The 18,448-nt window shown below is 38.8% G+C and overlaps 1 protein-coding gene across 3 annotated transcripts; it reads right to left on the reverse strand.

Annotated features, from left to right (window-relative positions):
- Positions 1–763: 763 nt before the first annotated feature.
- CPSF73-II (cleavage and polyadenylation specificity factor 73 kDa subunit-II) lies at positions 764–17,713 on the reverse strand. Of its 3 annotated transcripts, XM_023657614.2 has the most exons (13): positions 17,403–17,713; positions 17,145–17,322; positions 16,974–17,046; positions 15,645–15,762; positions 14,748–14,821; positions 13,424–13,560; positions 12,435–12,498; positions 11,799–11,864; positions 11,616–11,685; positions 10,828–10,932; positions 9,694–9,835; positions 9,327–9,423; positions 764–2,086 (listed from the first exon to the last, which is right to left on the reverse strand). In XM_023657614.2, exons 1-13 carry the CDS (start codon positions 17,425–17,427, stop codon positions 1,205–1,207), a joined length of 2,031 nt encoding a protein of 676 aa, XP_023513382.2. In that variant the 5' UTR covers positions 17,428–17,713; the 3' UTR covers positions 764–1,204. The 3 variants fall into 3 exon arrangements, with proteins under 3 accessions (XP_023513382.2, XP_086974759.1, XP_086974760.1); XM_087118633.1 differs by lacking the exon at positions 17,403–17,713 and having other exon boundaries at positions 16,974–17,029; positions 17,145–17,274; XM_087118634.1 differs by lacking the exons at positions 16,974–17,046; positions 17,145–17,322; positions 17,403–17,713 and adding an exon at positions 16,184–16,756.
- Positions 17,714–18,448: the final 735 nt, after the last annotated feature.

The following is an 18,448-nucleotide window of genomic DNA, read 5'->3' on the forward strand; positions in this document are numbered from 1 at the left end:
AAATCAAACCTTTTCCACTCACTAGTGTTTTTTTGTGTGGAAAATGGCATTGAAAAGCAATCGTAAAGAAAGGTCAGACACAATTTAAAAAATGGGTAAATTAAATATAGACATCATTGAATTTTCGCTTTCTCATTAATCATAGTTTATTCAAGTTCCCGTGATTTGAGCCATAAAAAAAGTATACCTTATTGATATAGGTAGTAACTTTCATATCATTTAAGTCTTTTTCAGTCATCTTATTAAAAAGTATACCTTATTGATATAGGTAGTAACTTTCATATCATTTAAGTCTTTTTCAGTCATCTTATTAAAAAGTATACCTTATTGATATAGGTAGTAACTTTCATATCATTTAAGTCTTTTTCAGTCATCTTATTTTCGAAACAGACTCATTCATATATCCTTACTTTACAGAGGTGTTCATACATATGCTAATTAGGTGCAAACACAACCTATTAGAAAAAGCAAAGCGCCAACTAAGACTCCAAAGGACAATGATTGCTTCTTCTAGAAAAGCAAAACATGGTGGCTTTCTCTAAATGAATACTTTTCTCACAAATTAGTATTCAAAGTCTTTATAAAGTCATTTGTGTTTCAAATAATCATATTTTTTTTTTCTTTCAAATTGTTCATCACAAAGAAAGGGAAGAGATTTTGAACTTACAACTAGTTGGGAGAAAAGAATAAAAGCCTTCTAGAAAGGGTAGGTACCTAGTTCTTAGGTTTTCAACGTTCTTTTCATCTAAGTCTTCTATGAAAATGAGTTTGAAGCAGCCCATATTCCATTTCCATTGTCTAAGAAAATCTTTCATGGAATGCTAGACGTTTGGTAATTTTTCATTTGACCAGACGTCGACACGACTACTCCCATACATTTTGTCTGTACACCTAGCTAGAAATATAACGGAAATACAAACTATGAACTCTTCATAGGCAATGGGACTATAGAGCAAATAAACAAAAAAAAAAAAACCTATTAACATCGATGCCAGTTTCAACCATATTCAAATCTTTCAGAACCAATGTTTCGTAACTTAAACCTCCAGATTTGGTATACGACTATGAACATGAACATCAACCCCGAGTACTCGTGATAAGCAAATCATTTCCTTTGTCAAACAAGTCATCAATTGAGCTAACCTCATGTAGAATTACAGCTTCCATGTTAATTATGTAAGGAAACCATGCATAATAGGCCCCTTCATGTTGAACTGAGATCATGCTTCTCCAAGATGGAAATGATTTGCCATGCGAGGACTTCATCTGCTACTAGCCAACTACAGCAATAGAATGCTGCAGCAGATTCATTTTCAATTCTGTTTGTAGTTCGGTAAGGGCAACTTTCCTTTGAGCAAATGGACAGTGTAAATGATTCAACTTGAAGATACTCCCCAAAATTTTGAACGTTCCTGTCTGAAAGTTCACTTGAAAGCTTTGAAGATAGCTGGGAAAGCCATAAAGATTTTCTAGATATGCAATCCATGACATGGGTATCATCTAAGCTTCCAAAATATATAGGACTACAGTTAGCAAACCTAACCTCATGCTCTTGTTCTCCCAAGAGAAGCAATAGTTCATCTTGGTGTACCACCTTTGTTTTTTTACCTTTTTCCATCACCAAGATCCCTTCATTCACTCTATTATCACTTACCTCTAGCTCTGGACCACAACTTAAACTAGAATCAAAATTTTCGTCAAGATTTCTATTCAAATGCTTGACATGGGGATTCGAGCGTCTGCGGAAGAACATGCTTGAAGTTCCTCCTTCTTTCGAACTTAACTCTTTTGAATTAATCTTATCATTCAAGTTTCTTTTCAAAAATTTGAAATTGGGAGTTGAACAACTCTGAATAAACGTGCTTGAGGATTCTGCTTTGATAGAAAGAGTTGAAGAAATGGATACAGTCTCGTTATTTGCAGGATCATGACATGGGATTCCCAGTTCTGAATGAATCCTCTCCTTTAAAGTAACCATTTTAGGCTTCTCTCCATGTACAAGTATCACGTGCTTGGGACTAAGGAACTTCACAAGATCCATGATTCCTTTGGAATCAGTATGTGGGCTGAATGCCAGTTGGTGAATCTGGGATGAAACATAGTGATATATAGTCAGGAACATTTAATAGAATGATTACAGGACTAAAAATTTATATATATATATATATATATATACACAATAAAAGAAAAAAAGAAGTTCATCCAGGTCAACTTTAACGGTGTTCATTTGCGTATGTTTCGTTTTGAACTCAAAGTACCAATAATGTTTCCGGATTTACAGTGAAATGCTTCCCTTTTAATCGAAGAGGCGATTGTCCATAAGAAAGCCCAAATAAGATGCATCCAAATAACCTGGTTCGGAAAGTTGACACCATGCCTCCCTACCTAGTACATTTTGAGACATTTTCAATTTGGTGTGAGTAGACATAATTTTGGCGAACGGGCATAAGGTATCGTGGAGAGTTTGTTCGGTGGATTGACACCAAATTTGGTGAGCCTTCATAGGGACAGACTTGACTCCAAAACAACATGTGAAAATTCCCTTCGAAACCCCGTCTTTCAAGTTTGGCTCAGGCCCTACCCGACCTTTCAACAAGCCTATCTTTGACGCTCATGTTCACATCGTTGCCTCTGTCTTGCCTATGCCTCGACTTATCTTTCATGCACATCTCTATGGTGTGTTAGATGATGGACCGTCCTCCTTGGTCGCATCATGCCACTCATCTTGTCTCGGCCTTCGCGTGGCCAATCGGGCGCCACTATCGTGTCCCAACCTTGTCTTGTCTGCACGTGAGGGTCACAACCTACTTTTTTCATAGTATGGTCGGGACATTCTCCCCCACTTAAATTAGTCATTGTCTTCGATGACTTTCTAGGAGCACAATCCCATCGCGGATTGTGACATTCTCCCCCCACTTTGGACTGGTTGCTGACTTGACCTGCTGGAACAGATCGTGCTTCAAATGAGTATAAATTCACTAAGTATCTAACTTCTCATTTGTCATAATACTTATCTTATTGACGCCTCTTGGTCAGCTTGGGGACAAATTCGAGTTGATGCTTCCGACTATCTTTGTCATGCGGCACCACTTCCCGACTCTCTTTGGTTAATTATTTGATGAACTTGCCCCAACTTAACTTTGACACTTCTCTGGGCCAATGTGCATACTCTCTACAACAAATCTTCTAGAGAGCGTACTCTATGTAAACATTCTCTCTTCTAAAAAAAAGGCGGCACATAACCGTAAACTCCATGGGGTGTGGCTCGCAAGCCAACCACGACATTCCTCTTCGTGGTATCAACTCTCATGGTAGCGGAGTTTAGACTGCTTGCTAACTGACTTGCCGGAAATAAACATGCTTCAAATCGAATATGAAAAACTTGTGCACACTATCTATGGGCTATCCCACTATCAGACCTATTCTTTTTTTCTCCCATCTAGGACTCCGCCACTGAGACTTGTGTCTACCGACACTGCAATTCAATATTGGCATAGCTGTGGGTGAGGCTGGCTCTTACGACGTCTATCTCGGGCTTGGTCAGGGACACTCACCAGATGTCCCCAGACAAACTATGGGCTTTCCTTGCCATGGCATGGGTGAAGCTGGGCTTACGATGCCCTACCTTCGAACTTCGCCAGGGACACTCACCGATCCACTAGAGGGTGTTTGCCCCAATCATGGCCACTTTTGCCTCAACTTGCGTGTCTCTGAGTCGCATAAATTGGTGCACCCCTCAAGGTGGGGCTCGCAAGCCCAACCACAACATTTCCTCGTCGTGGTCACATCCCTCATTGAAGCAAAGTCCATGCTTTTTGACACAATCCTTTAGGTTGTTGGCACTACCCTTCAGCCAACTCTTTTCTTGGCCACCTTCACTTCTCTCGATCTTCCCATAGCTTCACTCTTCTGTTGCCTTCATATCCAGCCTAGTGCTCCTTCTAGAGCAAATGTTCATCTTGACATCTGCTGTGAAGTCACCCACCTTACGCAAGAAGGGTTGACGGAATTCACTTGTGCTCACTTCTTGGAGCACTCACACTGGGTGAGCAACGCATTCTCTCGGGCTCTCCCCACTCAAACTTGCCTGTCTCTTTGCAGTAATGTCCTCCCCATAAAGACTTGCGTTGTGCACAACGTGGCATTTGGGTGGCGCATGTCTCAACTGACCTCCAACTTCTTTGCTTGCAACCATTAGCATTATTCCTCTCATGAAAATTGCTCTTTGGAAAACCGACTTGTTACACCTATTTCATCTGTCTGCCCAATTGAAACCTCGAGCCTTAGCAAATGAGCTTGGTTTATCTTTTTGACGGGTAGAACTCCCCCTACTAAGGTATCAACACACGGTACTAATGTTGAACACAACTCACTGTGGGAAACACTCGTACTCTTTATTAACACTGATCGAGAAGAGAATACAGGACACTCTGTAGAATACTTCTGCTTTTTATTGTTTTTGGATTTCTTGGATTTTCAGGTGCATCGACATTTGATTGAATTTGTGTAGTTTGCTCCCCCAGCTTCTGTTGTAGAATTTCTTCGATGTTTGAATCTGGTAAGACTTTCTTCTCCGAGGACCACCATGTAGATGCTTCATCAAAAACTACATCTCTTGATGTATAGTATTTTCCACTTGTTGGATCACAGCACCTCCATCCTTTTCTTTGATTGTCGTATCCAACAAATACACACTTGACTGCTTTCTTGTCAAACTTGCTACGTAGATGGTCAGGCACAAATACATAGCAAACACAGCCAAATACTCGGAAGTAACTAATTGTAGGTTTCATATCCCATAGTATCTCAAATGGTGAGACGAACCCTAGCTTTGGTTGAGGAAGCTTGTTGATCACATGGGCAGCAGTTCACATAGCTTCAGCCCAAAATCTTCCTGGAACGTTCTTTGTGTGTAACATGCTTCGACAGGTTTCTGCAAGGTGTCGATTCTTTCTTTCTGCTACACCATTTTGTTGTGGCGTGTTGGCACATGTAAATTGACGTCGTATCCCACACTCGTGTAAATATTGATCGAACTCATCTGACGTGTATTCTCCGCCATTGTCTGAACGTAGACAACGGATCTTCGCTCCTACTTCTCCTTCGACCATCATCTTGAATTCTTGAAACTTTGAGAACGTGTCAGACTTTTCTTTCATAAAGAAAATCCACACATATCTTGAGTAATCGTCAATAAATGTCACCATATACCGCATTCCGCTGATCGATGCTTGTTTGACTGGGCCGAACAAATCAGAGTGAATTAACTCTAATGGTTTCTTTGCTTTGAAACTTGACTCTTTGTATGGTAATTGATGAGCTTTACCATATTGACATCCAGCGCAGACAACGTCTGTTTTGACTTCAAGTTGAGGTAGACCTTTGAGCATAGATTTCTCCATAATCAGCTTCAACTTATGGTAGCTAATATGTCCCAATCTTGCATGCCATAGATCTGTCGTCTCATTCTTTCGGGTCTTGTCAACATAGGCAGACTCTGCAGATAGGACGTAGACAGACTCCACTCTTCGTCCTTCTATTGTCGGCTTTCCTATTATCTTAACATCTTGATAAACTTTTACATCTTCTGGCCCAAATAAGACATAGCTTCCTGATGTTGTTAGTTGTGACACTGACAACAAGTTCTTCTTTATACCCGGAACATGGTAAACATTATGTAGCGACACTGTATCAGACTTATTGCCAGGCATGATTGTCGTATTGCCGATTTGAGCAATTGATAACTGTGTGTTATTTGCTGTACGTACCATACGACTTCCTTTGTACTCTTTCTTGTCTTGCAATTTTCTCTGATCGCCAGTCATGTGATTTGAACATCCTGAATCAACGATCCAGTCATTCTCATAGTTGATATGGTCTTCTATTGTCGCCATGAGTGCTAGCTCGTCTTCTTCTATGGGGCATAGTACCTCTTCATCCCATTCATCTTCTATCTTCTTTTTGGATATTGCCACATTGTTTTCAATGGACTTTTTCCTGGACCAACAATCTCTAGACATATGGCCCTTTTTCCCGCAATTATAGCAAATACCACCAAATCTCGTTCTTTGGAAACTCTTGTTGTCGTTCTTCTGAGCTCTCTCAGGTTGTGCAATCCCTTGGTGGCTTCTTTTGTCACCATTGTATCCACGTTTGGTAGACGGCCTATTATTGCTCCGACTTTCACTCGTGTAGAGTGCTTCTTCTTCACCCTTCAATGTGAAGCCTCCCATTTGTTTAGCCATGGCTTCTTGGCTGGCTAACAAATTTTCGAACTCTACAAGTGTTGGTTGAGTGGACCATCCTTGTACAGCAGTAATGAAGCTTCGATATTCCGGTCGTAATCCGTGGATTATAATCCTCTTCATTCGAGATTCTACAATGGCGGACTTTGGGTCTAGTTCAGTAATCTCCCGACAGATTGATTTGACCTTGTGGAAGTACTGAGCAATTGTCATATCACGTTGTGTAATTGACAACAACTCATTCTCCAGAAGTTGTAGCCTCGTATCGTTCTTCTTTGAGAACAACATCACGAACGTATCCCATGCTTCTTTCGGTGTCTTGTCATCCCAAATATGTTCTAACATCTCTTCTCCGATGGTGGTCTTCAAGGCAAACATTGCTTTGCCTGCTTTGATTCTCCATTTGCGCAAGGCGCCGTTAGAATCCTCCTCTGGCGGCGTAGTTTCACACCCGCCAACGATCTCCCAAAGATCCTGTCCTTGTAAATAGGACATCATGCATGTTGCCCACGTGTTGTAGTTGTTGTTGAGTTTCTTAATTCCTCCAACGATTTGGAAATCACTCATCGTGTTGGCCATACCTCAGTAATACCAAACAAGTTCTTTTGACACAAGACTTGCAGAGTCACAGACTTCTCACGACACAAAAGAAACTCACTCACCACTAATCTCAAGAAATCGTTTCTGATGTGGAAGATCAGGCAGAGCTGCAACCACAGAGCATACTAAGGATTCCAAGAGATCAGATAACCTACACTAACCTCGCTCTGATACCAAATGTTGAACACAACTCACTGTGGGAAATACTCGTACTTGTTGAGGATTATTGGGATTGGGAGTGTCCCACATTGGTTAATTTAGTGGAAGATCATGTGTTTATAAGTGAGGAATACGATCTTCATTGGTATGAGGCCTTTTGGGGAAGCCCAAAGCAAAGCCATGAGAGCTTATGCTCAAAGTGGACAATATCATACTATTGTGGAGAGTCGTGATTCCTAACATGGTATCAGAGCCATGCCCTAAACTTAACCATGCCAATAAAATCCTCAAATATCGAACAAAGAATGGCGAGCCTCGAAGGTGTAGTCAAAAGTGACTAAAGTGTCGAACAAATGGTGTACTTTGTTCGAGGGCTCCAGAGAAAGGAGTCGAGCCTCAATTAAGGGGAGGCTATTCGAGAGCTCCATAAGCCTCAGGAGAGGCTTATAGTGTGCTTTGTTCGAGGGGAGGATTGTTGAGGATTATTGGGATTGGGAGTGTCCCACATTGGTTAATTTAGTGGAAGATCATGGGTTTATAAGTGAGGAATACGATCTTCATTGGTATGAGGCCTTTTGGGGAAGCCCAAAGCAAAGCCATGAGAGCTTATGCTCAAAGTGGACAATATCATACTATTGTGGAGATCGTGATTCCTAACAACTAATGACTTGGGGGAGTCTTGGCTTCAACACATGATTTGTTTAGGATCCTTGACAATACAACTGCCCGGTCGACACTGACACTCTTGACACGCTTGTGATGCCTTCATTCGACCCTCAGTTTCTTCTTCTTGACAATCTTGTCCGATTAGACACACAAAGTGTAGCTCCAATACCAACCATCATGGTCGTACTTTTTCAACCATGCACTGTCGAGATCTTGACAAGCTCACGACCAACCTTGATAAAAACCTAAGCCCCATATTCGTTTTTTGTCTGGCTTTGAGGCTTGTCGAACCTTAGGCAAGGTTTGTCTTTGCCCACCGAACACGAAGTTGCAGAATCCAAGCTTGTCGGCCACCCACGCCGCCTGCGCGTGTTCAATCATCTGCGACCCAACCAACTTGCCTCTACACTAGGCCAAGTCACTCGGCTCGACCTTGCCTCTACTCGAGGCCAAGGTCTCTCAATGCAACATCGCATCTCACATCCTCTAGGTTCCCAATTAACATGATCCATATGTCTTGACATCATCCCAAGCCACATGGTGTCGTAATCCATCACAACTCACTCAATCATGCCATCAAGAACGGGTCCAGGTGTCATTCATAATATCACGACATCCCAAACATCCATCCATCTGGGTTCTATCGAGGCATTAAACCCTCCTGTGTCCATGTCCTATCGTTTACGAACTTCGTACCGGATAACAGGTATCTGATCCAACCTCCGACACATGGGCTAGGACACAATGTTGGCACACCTGTACTGTCCGACATTGTCCTTGAAAAAATCCATTTCAAAGGAAGTTGTAGGAGACACTAGTCTTGTAACACTCACCCTCACTATGACATACATATATGCCACAAGGTAGCTCGCTTAAGCCACAGGGCTTAGAGGTGGTGGAGAGCTAACACCATGTCTCCCCCTATAGTATATTTTGAGACATTTTCAATCTTGCGAGTGTAGACATGATTGTGGTAAACAGCATACGGTGTTGAGTGGATTGACACCAAATTGGGCAAACTTTTATATTTCATATGGATAGACTTGACTCCAAAACCGCATGTCCAAATTCCCTTCGAAACCTTGATTTTCGAGGTTAAGGCTTGAGGCCCTACCTGACCCTTCAACAAGCCTATCTCTAACACTCATGTCACATCCTTGTCTTTATCTTGCCTATGCCTTAGCTAATCTTTCATGCACATCTCTGTAGTGTGTTAGATGATGTACCGTCCTCGGTCGCATCATGGGACTCGTCTTGTCTTGACCCTCGCATGGCTACTCGGGCACCACTACCGTGTCGCCACCTTGTCTTGTTTGCACGTGAGGGTCACAACCTACTTTCTTCATGGTATGGTTGTGACATTCTTCCCCACTTAAATTAGTCATCGTTCTCGATGACTTTCTCGAGGCACAATCTCATCGCGGATTGTGACACATAGCACCATGCATTATAAGTTTGTTTTATATTCCTAGTTTTCCCTAAGGTAAACAACAGTCTTAAAAGGCTATCAACCAGAGCTACCGAGTAGTGAACCTCTAAGAAACATTAAAATCCAAATCGAGATGTAATTTAGGCCTAGTGAAACTGAGGATTAACGATTCTAAAAATCATATTCAAAAAGGAAAACACAACAACGTAAAGCTGATAGATACTAGCCTGGCATTGCACATCAATTTGAGTGTCCTTGTCCAGATCAATTTTGGTGGGTTTTCCGGACATTAACTTGTGTCCAATAGTTCCGGCCACGCAATACCTACATGGGATTAAGTAATATGGCTTTCAGATAGCAATTTCACATTATGCTTGGATGTAGTAAAGACCATAACATGACCAAACACAAACTATGAACATAAGCAAAAATTGGAATAATTATTAAAAAAAAAAAAAGAGCTGCAAAAGTGAAAGAAAAGCTCAGTCACAGAAGTTATCCAACTTTATGGTTTGTCAAAGAACCAACCTGCAAAAGTATACTTGAATAACGAATACAAAGCGACAGTCAAAAGAGAGTAGCCATAGTCAATACCCGGGTAATGTGATAAGATTCAATTTAGAAGGTGCCCAGCGCTTAAAAACCTCAAGAGAAAACCCACCACTAATCATCCCTGGTGTAGCAAAGAGAACACAAGGCCCAGGAGCATCAATCATAGAACGGTCGAACTTTTGAACTGCAAAATGTAACGCAAGTTTGTCAGTGGTTAAAATATGACACTTGCTATGTGGTTAAAAGTGACTTTAGAATAAGTGTTACCATGATTTAATTATAAGTGATGTTATAAAAGGCATTTAATAATAATTCACTTTAGATTTCTAAAGCCATTATACCTGTAACTGATTCCTAGTCAATCACCCACCAAAATCACCTCCTATCTACTACTTCTAGAATCACATAAGAGTGAGTCTGGATTTTTTCAAAATAACTTCTACATTATTGTCAAATATCATTATTTTAAAATGAGTGATTTGGGCAATGGAAGTAAGTTTGACATAACAATCTCTTCCAATTAACCCGAAAGTGGGAGAGGAAGTGGAGAGAAGTTTTCTTGTTAGCTAAACGGGGCCGATGGAAATTATATTCCCCCCCCCCCCCCCCCCCCCCACCCACCTCACTTATTTTTATATATATATAGTGTAAAAGACTATGCTGTAATATTGAAATTATATTAAACATTATATTATTATATTATTATCTTGCCTATGAAATATTATTGGATTTATTAGGATGTTTTTCATTTTTTAATATAAATTATGTTGGAAAAGGAAAACTATCCATTAAAAAATTCTTTGAAATGGATATTTTTAATAACAATATATATAAAAGATGGGAAAAATTTCCCCCATGGAGTCCCATCCCAATCCCCGCAAAAATAAATAAGACATTTCGCGGGAATGTGAAATAAAATAGGAGGCGGGGACGGAGACCTTGGCCCCCACCCTATGAACATCTCTGGTTCCAATTTAAATGTCCTCTCCTTTTATTCATTGTTCAGGTAAGAAGCCTCAATACTCAGATAAATGTTCCCACCTAGGCTGCCACTTTGAAAGGGGTACCCACATCACTTCCCTGGTAAGCAAATATGCTCAACATAATAACATTTATTTTATTGCAGTTCATCAATTGATTCCAATCCTGAAAACATGAAACATGTGAATGACATACCATTCTTAAAGTCAAAAGCATTCCTTGTCGTGTATGTCTCCTTAACCTTCTGGCTGGTCCAACTGATGAGCATTTTATAGTACATATTAGCTTGAACAGTCAAACCTGAAAGCAGAAAAATGAACACAAGAACATAAAAGTTGAGAAAAGCAATACTTATAGGAAACAACAGAGTGAGAAGAACTGTTTATGAAACAAAGCAATTCCTAACAACTTTAAAGAAACGTATTTAGTAGCTATCATTATCAACTCTTTCTCACGGTGGTCTATGAGATGATGCTGAAATCTGATTCAGCCTGGTCTTCCTCTCACCACATGCCTCATCTATAGAAGAAAAAAGATCGCCAACTCGAATAATCCAGACAAGTTGATTAGCTTAATGCTTATAAAGATTTGAAACACATTGCTCATTGAAAGATGGCTTGGACTCACCAAACAAGTGTATCTCAAGCTTGAATCTAGTTCAATGACTACATAAATTCATCACCCATGCTCACCATTAATTGTGAGACAAATAGAAGGATTAGCCCATCACGAAATGCTCTAATCGCCCTAACACTCAATAATCACTCATAGCAACTCGGCAATTGCAGTTCTCGATAAATGCCTAACATGCATCTCAACTTTATCAGCAAATTGTGGGCAGAAGATTATCAAAGCAGATCATGGACTTACAAGGCAGTTGGAAATCATGAAAAGGAAACTGGAAGCTGAAGAGTTGCCTAAGATGTATTAATACATATCTACTAGTATAAGGATGAAATGAGAACTTATTATTCAAAGGACACCTGCTGAAAAGTATATTGGAATCTTTAGATTCATGCGCTCCCAATAGTCATCCAACAAGATACAGAGTTCCTGCTCATAATGGAAAATTTTATAACTGTAACAGTGTTACATAACATGAATTAATCATGAAAGATGCAGCTTGCAGATAAAGATATAAAGCTACACAATATTTAGCAAAGTACCTGAGCCCGTCCAAGTGCAAAAGTAGGAATAAGGACCTTCCCTCCACTAGCCACACAATTATGAACCTATACCAAATCATCCGGGAAAAATATCTTGTTTCAAATCATTTTCATGGCTAAACGTTATGAATTTTTTTAAGATAAAATAATTCAGTGTCTATTAAGGAACTTAAGAGTTTATGATGGGTTTAGGTCACTAATCAATGCCCAATAGCCATTCATTACCAGTTTATATCTTATATCATGGGTCCTAAACTATGATGCTACAATTCTCACATGCAATACCCTGTACAAATAATCATCTGAAAAGTTGTAATAACCTATAAACACAGTATAGGAATCAACCAACCTACAGTCCTGAAACATCACAAAATAAAACCTACAACAGAATAGAAGATTTTGCAATCTTCAAACGAGAGACAGATAATATTTCATTCAAACAATATGCCAAGTTGGTATTAGAACATGAGCAACTTCGCTAAACTTTAATTATGTCCTGGCTCCTGAATTACTATTAGGTCAGTATGCATGACAATGAATGAAAAACAAACATATCAGATTTATAATTAAAAATATAAAGAGGTGCAGAAAAGGCAAATCTGGGTTAATGATTTTAATAAATTAATTTATACATACAGCTTTAAGAAATTCTCTCTCACGGCCGTATTTGGAATCACGGATTGTTGTTGCATATGTAGACCTGCGGAAGACAAACATTGGAAGATTAAAAATAGAAATACTTTGCAGTGAATACACATGCTGAATTACGGATGAAAAGGCATCAGGAACAGAAAACTCTCCTATGTTAACTAGAAGACCATAAGCAAATAGAAAAAAAAATCTTCATCTTTTTGTTGACAACTTAAGAAAAAAAGGAACTAGAATTTAGTTCTACAAGTCAAGCCCCAACAGCTATAAATCTAACAAACAATCTACAAGCAACGGCTAGTTCTTCAAAATACTCTGTGAACCGTCAAACTAATGCCCAATTAACTACTAACTAAACCATTCATTGACAAAATACAAACAAAAGCCTAGAAGTAAAATAAAATAAAATATAAAAAAAAATCCAGCCCTCGAGATATGGACTACATCAGGACCAGTTGAGTTTAATATACATTTACAACCCAACATAATGGGAGTATAAAAACCCATTTATTTTAAGTCCAATCTCAACCCATTTGATGTTGCTCATTTTGAGCGTCATTCTTTTTCATGTACAGCATGCAAATAAATCATAGGTGTATGATTTTATTACAATATGCTTCTTTCTTTAATGGTCATTTAACTCCTTGTTTTTTATGTGCCTAAGGGATTATTTAAATTTTCATTACCCATGTTCTCTTTTAAGTACAAATGGTTCTTTTGCCCTATTTTCTGAGTTCAACAACGTGAGAGTGGATATTCGAACCAAATAGATATATAGTTAAGTTATGCTTAGAAGATCAAAAAATTGAAACCACAAATTTCTTGCCAAAGTTAGATGATGGATTCAATGTTACGATATAACTTTCCCCTTACAGAGAGAGAAATCAAGGGTTGGAAGAAATTGTTTTCATAGCTGAAGATTAAAAGGGTGCACAACCAACAATATAACAAGTAAAATAGTTCTTTGAACTTCTTACTCCGTTATTAGAAGGTCTAATTGCATTCGATCGATTTGAGCTGCTCCAAGGTGTCTATCAGGTGTCATATTATAGTCTCCTGTGTATACCATAGCAGCATCTCCAACTTTAGCATAAAACATGGCAGCTCCTAAAACCTTAAGAACATGATTAAAATATAAATATGCACATTCCACATTACAGTTGTGTTGATGGACAAAGTTCGTGGAAGCAACAAGAAAAAGCTTTGAGAATAAGTCAAGTAAGCACAAACAGTAGGCACAATGATGTAGCAATATTAAGAACTAAGTTCACAACTCTGGGCGATAATTCAAGCATAAGTTGCTGTGGATTATATTTAAACTGGGGATAAAGGTACGACACAATTTGGGGTTCCACAATTTGCAAAATAGTAGATTGATAAAGAGATGCATACACACAGCAAGCAACTAATTACTGGATTCATGCATGCCCATATACGATGCAAAAGAAATTCCATTTAAAAAGCACATACAAGTAATAAGTTACAATTTTTCGTTCAAACTACCATTTGTTTGACACATCAGATAGAATTAGGTATATCAATATGTCAAACTCAAACTACTATACATCCTTAGCAAAGTTACCCCTCTCATTTACGTCTATTAACTTTTTGTGAAATAAATACCCTATGTCCAACATGCGCATTCACGTTCACCTACAAAAATATTCTAAGGAAACTAAATAGAATTCCAGAGAATGCACAGACTTCAGAATTATGTAATTTTTTCTATTTGGAAGAGTTCATTGAGTTTCCAGATCTGCCTACCAACTGAAAAAGTATTAAAAAAAAAAAAAAAAAAAAAAAAAAAAAAAAAAAAAAAAAAAAAGCTAGAGGGGAAACAATAAACCAAAAAAAAGAGGAAATTAGCAGAGAAAAATAAAAATAATATCATCATTGAAAAGTTTCAAATTGAAAATACAGGAGAATTTCAAGGCTCGTGCATTGCAATTCTTTCTTTCTTTCTTTTAATATGGAGGAGATGAATTAAAACCAATCAGTGTATGCATTTTAAAGGACTAGGGAGGTTACAAAATCCCCAACAACCTAATTTAATATAAAGGTTGCTATCGTTACTGTTATAGCATTTACATAAGTGCACATATTGTTGCGTAAACACAAAGAGTGAGAGAGAGAAGCTTAATAACATTATGAAAATCAAGTTGAATAATGAAACAAGGATGAAATTAAGCAACAATACATAGGACATGTCTACCACCGATGAGGAAGATTGTCAGCCAGCTTTAAATGAAGCCAACTAGGAGATGCAAAATAAGAATACTAAATATATCAACGAGGCCTTACATGTCCAGCATAGTAAGCACGAATTTGAAGATCTTCATCAACCTGTATAGTCTGCTTCAAATCCACAGGTATAACTGCAGGTGAATCAAGATCAATGACAGATAATCTTAATATACTGAAGATGTACATCAAATACATGAATAAAAAAAAAGAGGTACCCACAGAAGCTTAATTGTTAAGCCATACACAACTATCAATAGTGCAGTCTAAAACGCAATCTGAGCAAGAACAATCATCAAATGAAGCAAAAGGGTACAAACACAAATGATGAACAATTAGTTAAACACGAAGGGTAAGGATCTCATAAAATAGCAGTTTTCCATATTCAGTCAAAGGTTTCTCCTTCTACACTGTGTTTGTAAGGTAGAACGAAAACAAGCAAAAAAAAAAAGGAACAAGTTTCATTTAATATAGAAATAAATGAAAAATAAGAGGTCAAGATGTCCAAATCCAAAAGTATTTGGAATCAGACAAAAGGTATAAAGCACGCCAAGTAAACCAAGAACATAAATCATACCCCTAAAGAGAGCTAACTATACAACGTAATGACGTGTGTAACAATATCATTGATGGAAAAAGTTGTGAGAACATAGTATCTAAGGCATTGGTGAAGGCACTGGGTTAAAAAAGGGAAGGTTCACCTAGAACCCCACAAAATTGGATGGGAGAAGGAAGGAAACAAAGTAATTATCACAACATAGTTGTAATATCTACATTGTATGAGAGATAAGCAACATGGACGTGTGTAACATCCTCCTAATGGATCACAGCACTTTGATGCTTCATCCGTTTTAAAAAATAGAGATAATGCTTATACTTTGGTCACCTAAACAATCACATTTCCAACCAAGAGAGACTAGTTACATACTACTTATGAACTTGACATAATTCAGTTACCTTTTTTCATGCACTCCATAATATGATCATTACTAAATTGCTCTGCTTCACCCCTTCGGTCAACCATCACTTTCCGGTAGTCCTCCAACATTAAAGGAGCCAATGCCAATGTTGGATACTGCGGCCAAAGGGAAGTAAAGAGAGCTTCAATGCCCATATCAACGTGTAAGAAAACAAAATTGACAATAAACTTCATTATAGGACTAAAGAGTCTAAAGTTCTTTTTTTTGGTAACAAATCACGCTTTCCTAGAGAGATGAAAGAATATACAAGGGCACACAAAAAAAAAGGTAACTATAGAAAATTACATCAATCTAAAAAAACAATACCAAGCTCATAATTCCAAAAAGCCAAAAGAAACAATGTCAAGCTCATAATTACAAAAAGATCTAGTGACTAACGCCCACAATGATGCATTAAACCTAGACACCTCGCAAACACCCTCACCCGACCTCTCCACCTCCCTAAAAGTTCCATTGTTCCCCCCAATCCAAAAGACTCAAAACTAGCAAATAAGCTAGCATGTCAAAAAAATTTACCCTTCTCCCTAAAAGTAGAACTGAAAAGCACCTCCTCCACCTGAGACAAACAGCAATCGCACTCGACCAATACTCCAAAGGTGGTCAGAAAATTGGAAATTCCAAGAAAAATGATCCAGGTTTTCTTCATGTCTACCGAGAATACACAATTGCGAGAATAAAACATAAGAACAGAGTCTTTGCATGCGATCCATGGTATTAACTCACCCATGTAAAACCTGCCACACAAACACCTCAACCTTCCTTGGAATATTAACCTTCCAGAGAGAGAGAGGAGAAAACAAACAAGGGCATCAAGGGGGAGATGGGGAAGACAATTTGAGAAAAAAGAATGATAAGTGAAGCCCTTAGAAGGATCAAGGGACCAAATCCTAACATCCCTACTCCCTAGAATTACATGCTCGTCCTGAAAGAGAGAAAGAAGGCCTACCACTTCCAACGCCTCTCTATCAGAGAAAGGACGCTGGAAACCTAAAGAAAGCAAAGAAGAAGGGTCTAAAGAAGGCAGCACCGAGGCCAAAGGAAGCAAGCTATACATGGATTCAAATTTTTCCAACCATACTTTGTGTGAGCTCTTCTTCTTCCAAAGTTTTTTTGTACCTCTGAATTTAGGTCTAGGAAAGAAAGCTATATATGAATTCTCCGACTATAATCCGTGTGTTCTTTTTTTTTTTTTTTTTTTTTTTGGATGACTTCATACAACATTTTGTATGCAAAAAACAATCTAACATGGCCATGGTGAAACCAAAAAGACAAACATCTATGAGCATGTGTATTAGATGATATGTACCGTCATGTAAATGGGTCCATTATAGCCACAAACTTCGGTGAAGTATGGAAGCGCACCTATATGGTCCAGGTGACTGCAAATTAGCAAAGAAAAGACAAATAAAAACAAAGCATTGTAATGTAATGTAACAGAGATTTATCGATTACTATAACAAACAAAAAAACATCATACAAGTGTGTAATGATGACACAGGAGAGAACAGTATTGTAATCGCGAGATGCAGAGATGCGAGAGAAATCAGGATATCGACGATGGTCTAGATAACCCATATGCATGCCGCAATCAAACATAATTCGCTTTCCATTGATTGTGACGACCACACAACTCTTCCCAACTTCTTGCCCAGCGCCTAAAAGACGATAAAGACTAAAATCAACGTTGGAAACCGTAATTGGATAAAGAATACATAAGAAAAAGCTAAGGGATTACCAAGAACGAGACAATCGATGGTCATTGCAGTAGTCCTTCAACTCAGATAAACTTCTACACAATGCCAGCCCTCACCCAAGCGAAGAGAGACCAGGAGGCCAGAGCATAAAAAGACGTCAGCAGTACGAGTGGAGAAAAACGGCGACTGCGGCACTGAGCTGGGAGAGGCGACAGCGACTGTAAGGGAAGAAGAGCCGAGTGAAGATTGAAGATGGAGAGGGAGGGTAGCCACCAGGCGAGTGCTCTGCGAGCGGCGAGCGACGTGTTGCGTGCAGCGGCGGCGCCAACGGGGCGGGTGGCGGGGCGTCGAAAGTGAGATTGGGTTTAAAAAGTAAATAGTTATCAAATTTATTTACGTCGAATGTTTTTTTCTAATCTTTTTATTTTAATTATTTAATTATAAAATAATTTGAATCGATAATCAGATATCAATTCATATATTACATTTAACAACGTGTTCGATATACTAAATAACTCTCTAAACTAAACGACTTCATATTTAATAATTTCACTCAACACCCTTTAAAATTTTCATACACTTCTAATATGTGTAGATACTTAGTGGCATCGACAATAATTTAGGAGCTAAGTTGCAATTTAGCTCGTGTTCATTATAGGACTCAATGAGAGTTACGGTCTTTAAATTGATCATATAGATTACTCCCTCATCCACACTAGTAGCTCAGATGAGCGCGCACACCTTTAGTCCAGTCCCGCTTCTTGACCCAGCAATGTTCCAACCCATATCCCTCCGTCAGTGACCCGCCCGCCAATCACTTGAGGGCCAACCCAAATGTCCAGCTGCGACCTTCCACATGTGGCATGCATGCCAACCGTCCCTCAACTGCTTATTTTGAGTTCAGTTTGACATTTTTAAACCATTTCCTACCTTTTTTTACTCTCCAAAAGGATGACTCTTTAAAGCTATAAGACCTACATGCTAGCCAACTGCGCCACCACCCCTGATTATAGTGATGTGTATGTATTATCGATCGTATGTATTATCGATCAAGAAATTAAATGTTCGAATCAACGTGTGAATCGGA

This window comes from Cucurbita pepo, chromosome 16 (genome assembly GCF_057944985.1).
Source record: "Cucurbita pepo subsp. pepo isolate OVF chromosome 16, ASM5794498v1, whole genome shotgun sequence".
NCBI classification, from domain to species: Eukaryota; Viridiplantae; Streptophyta; class Magnoliopsida; order Cucurbitales; family Cucurbitaceae; genus Cucurbita; species Cucurbita pepo.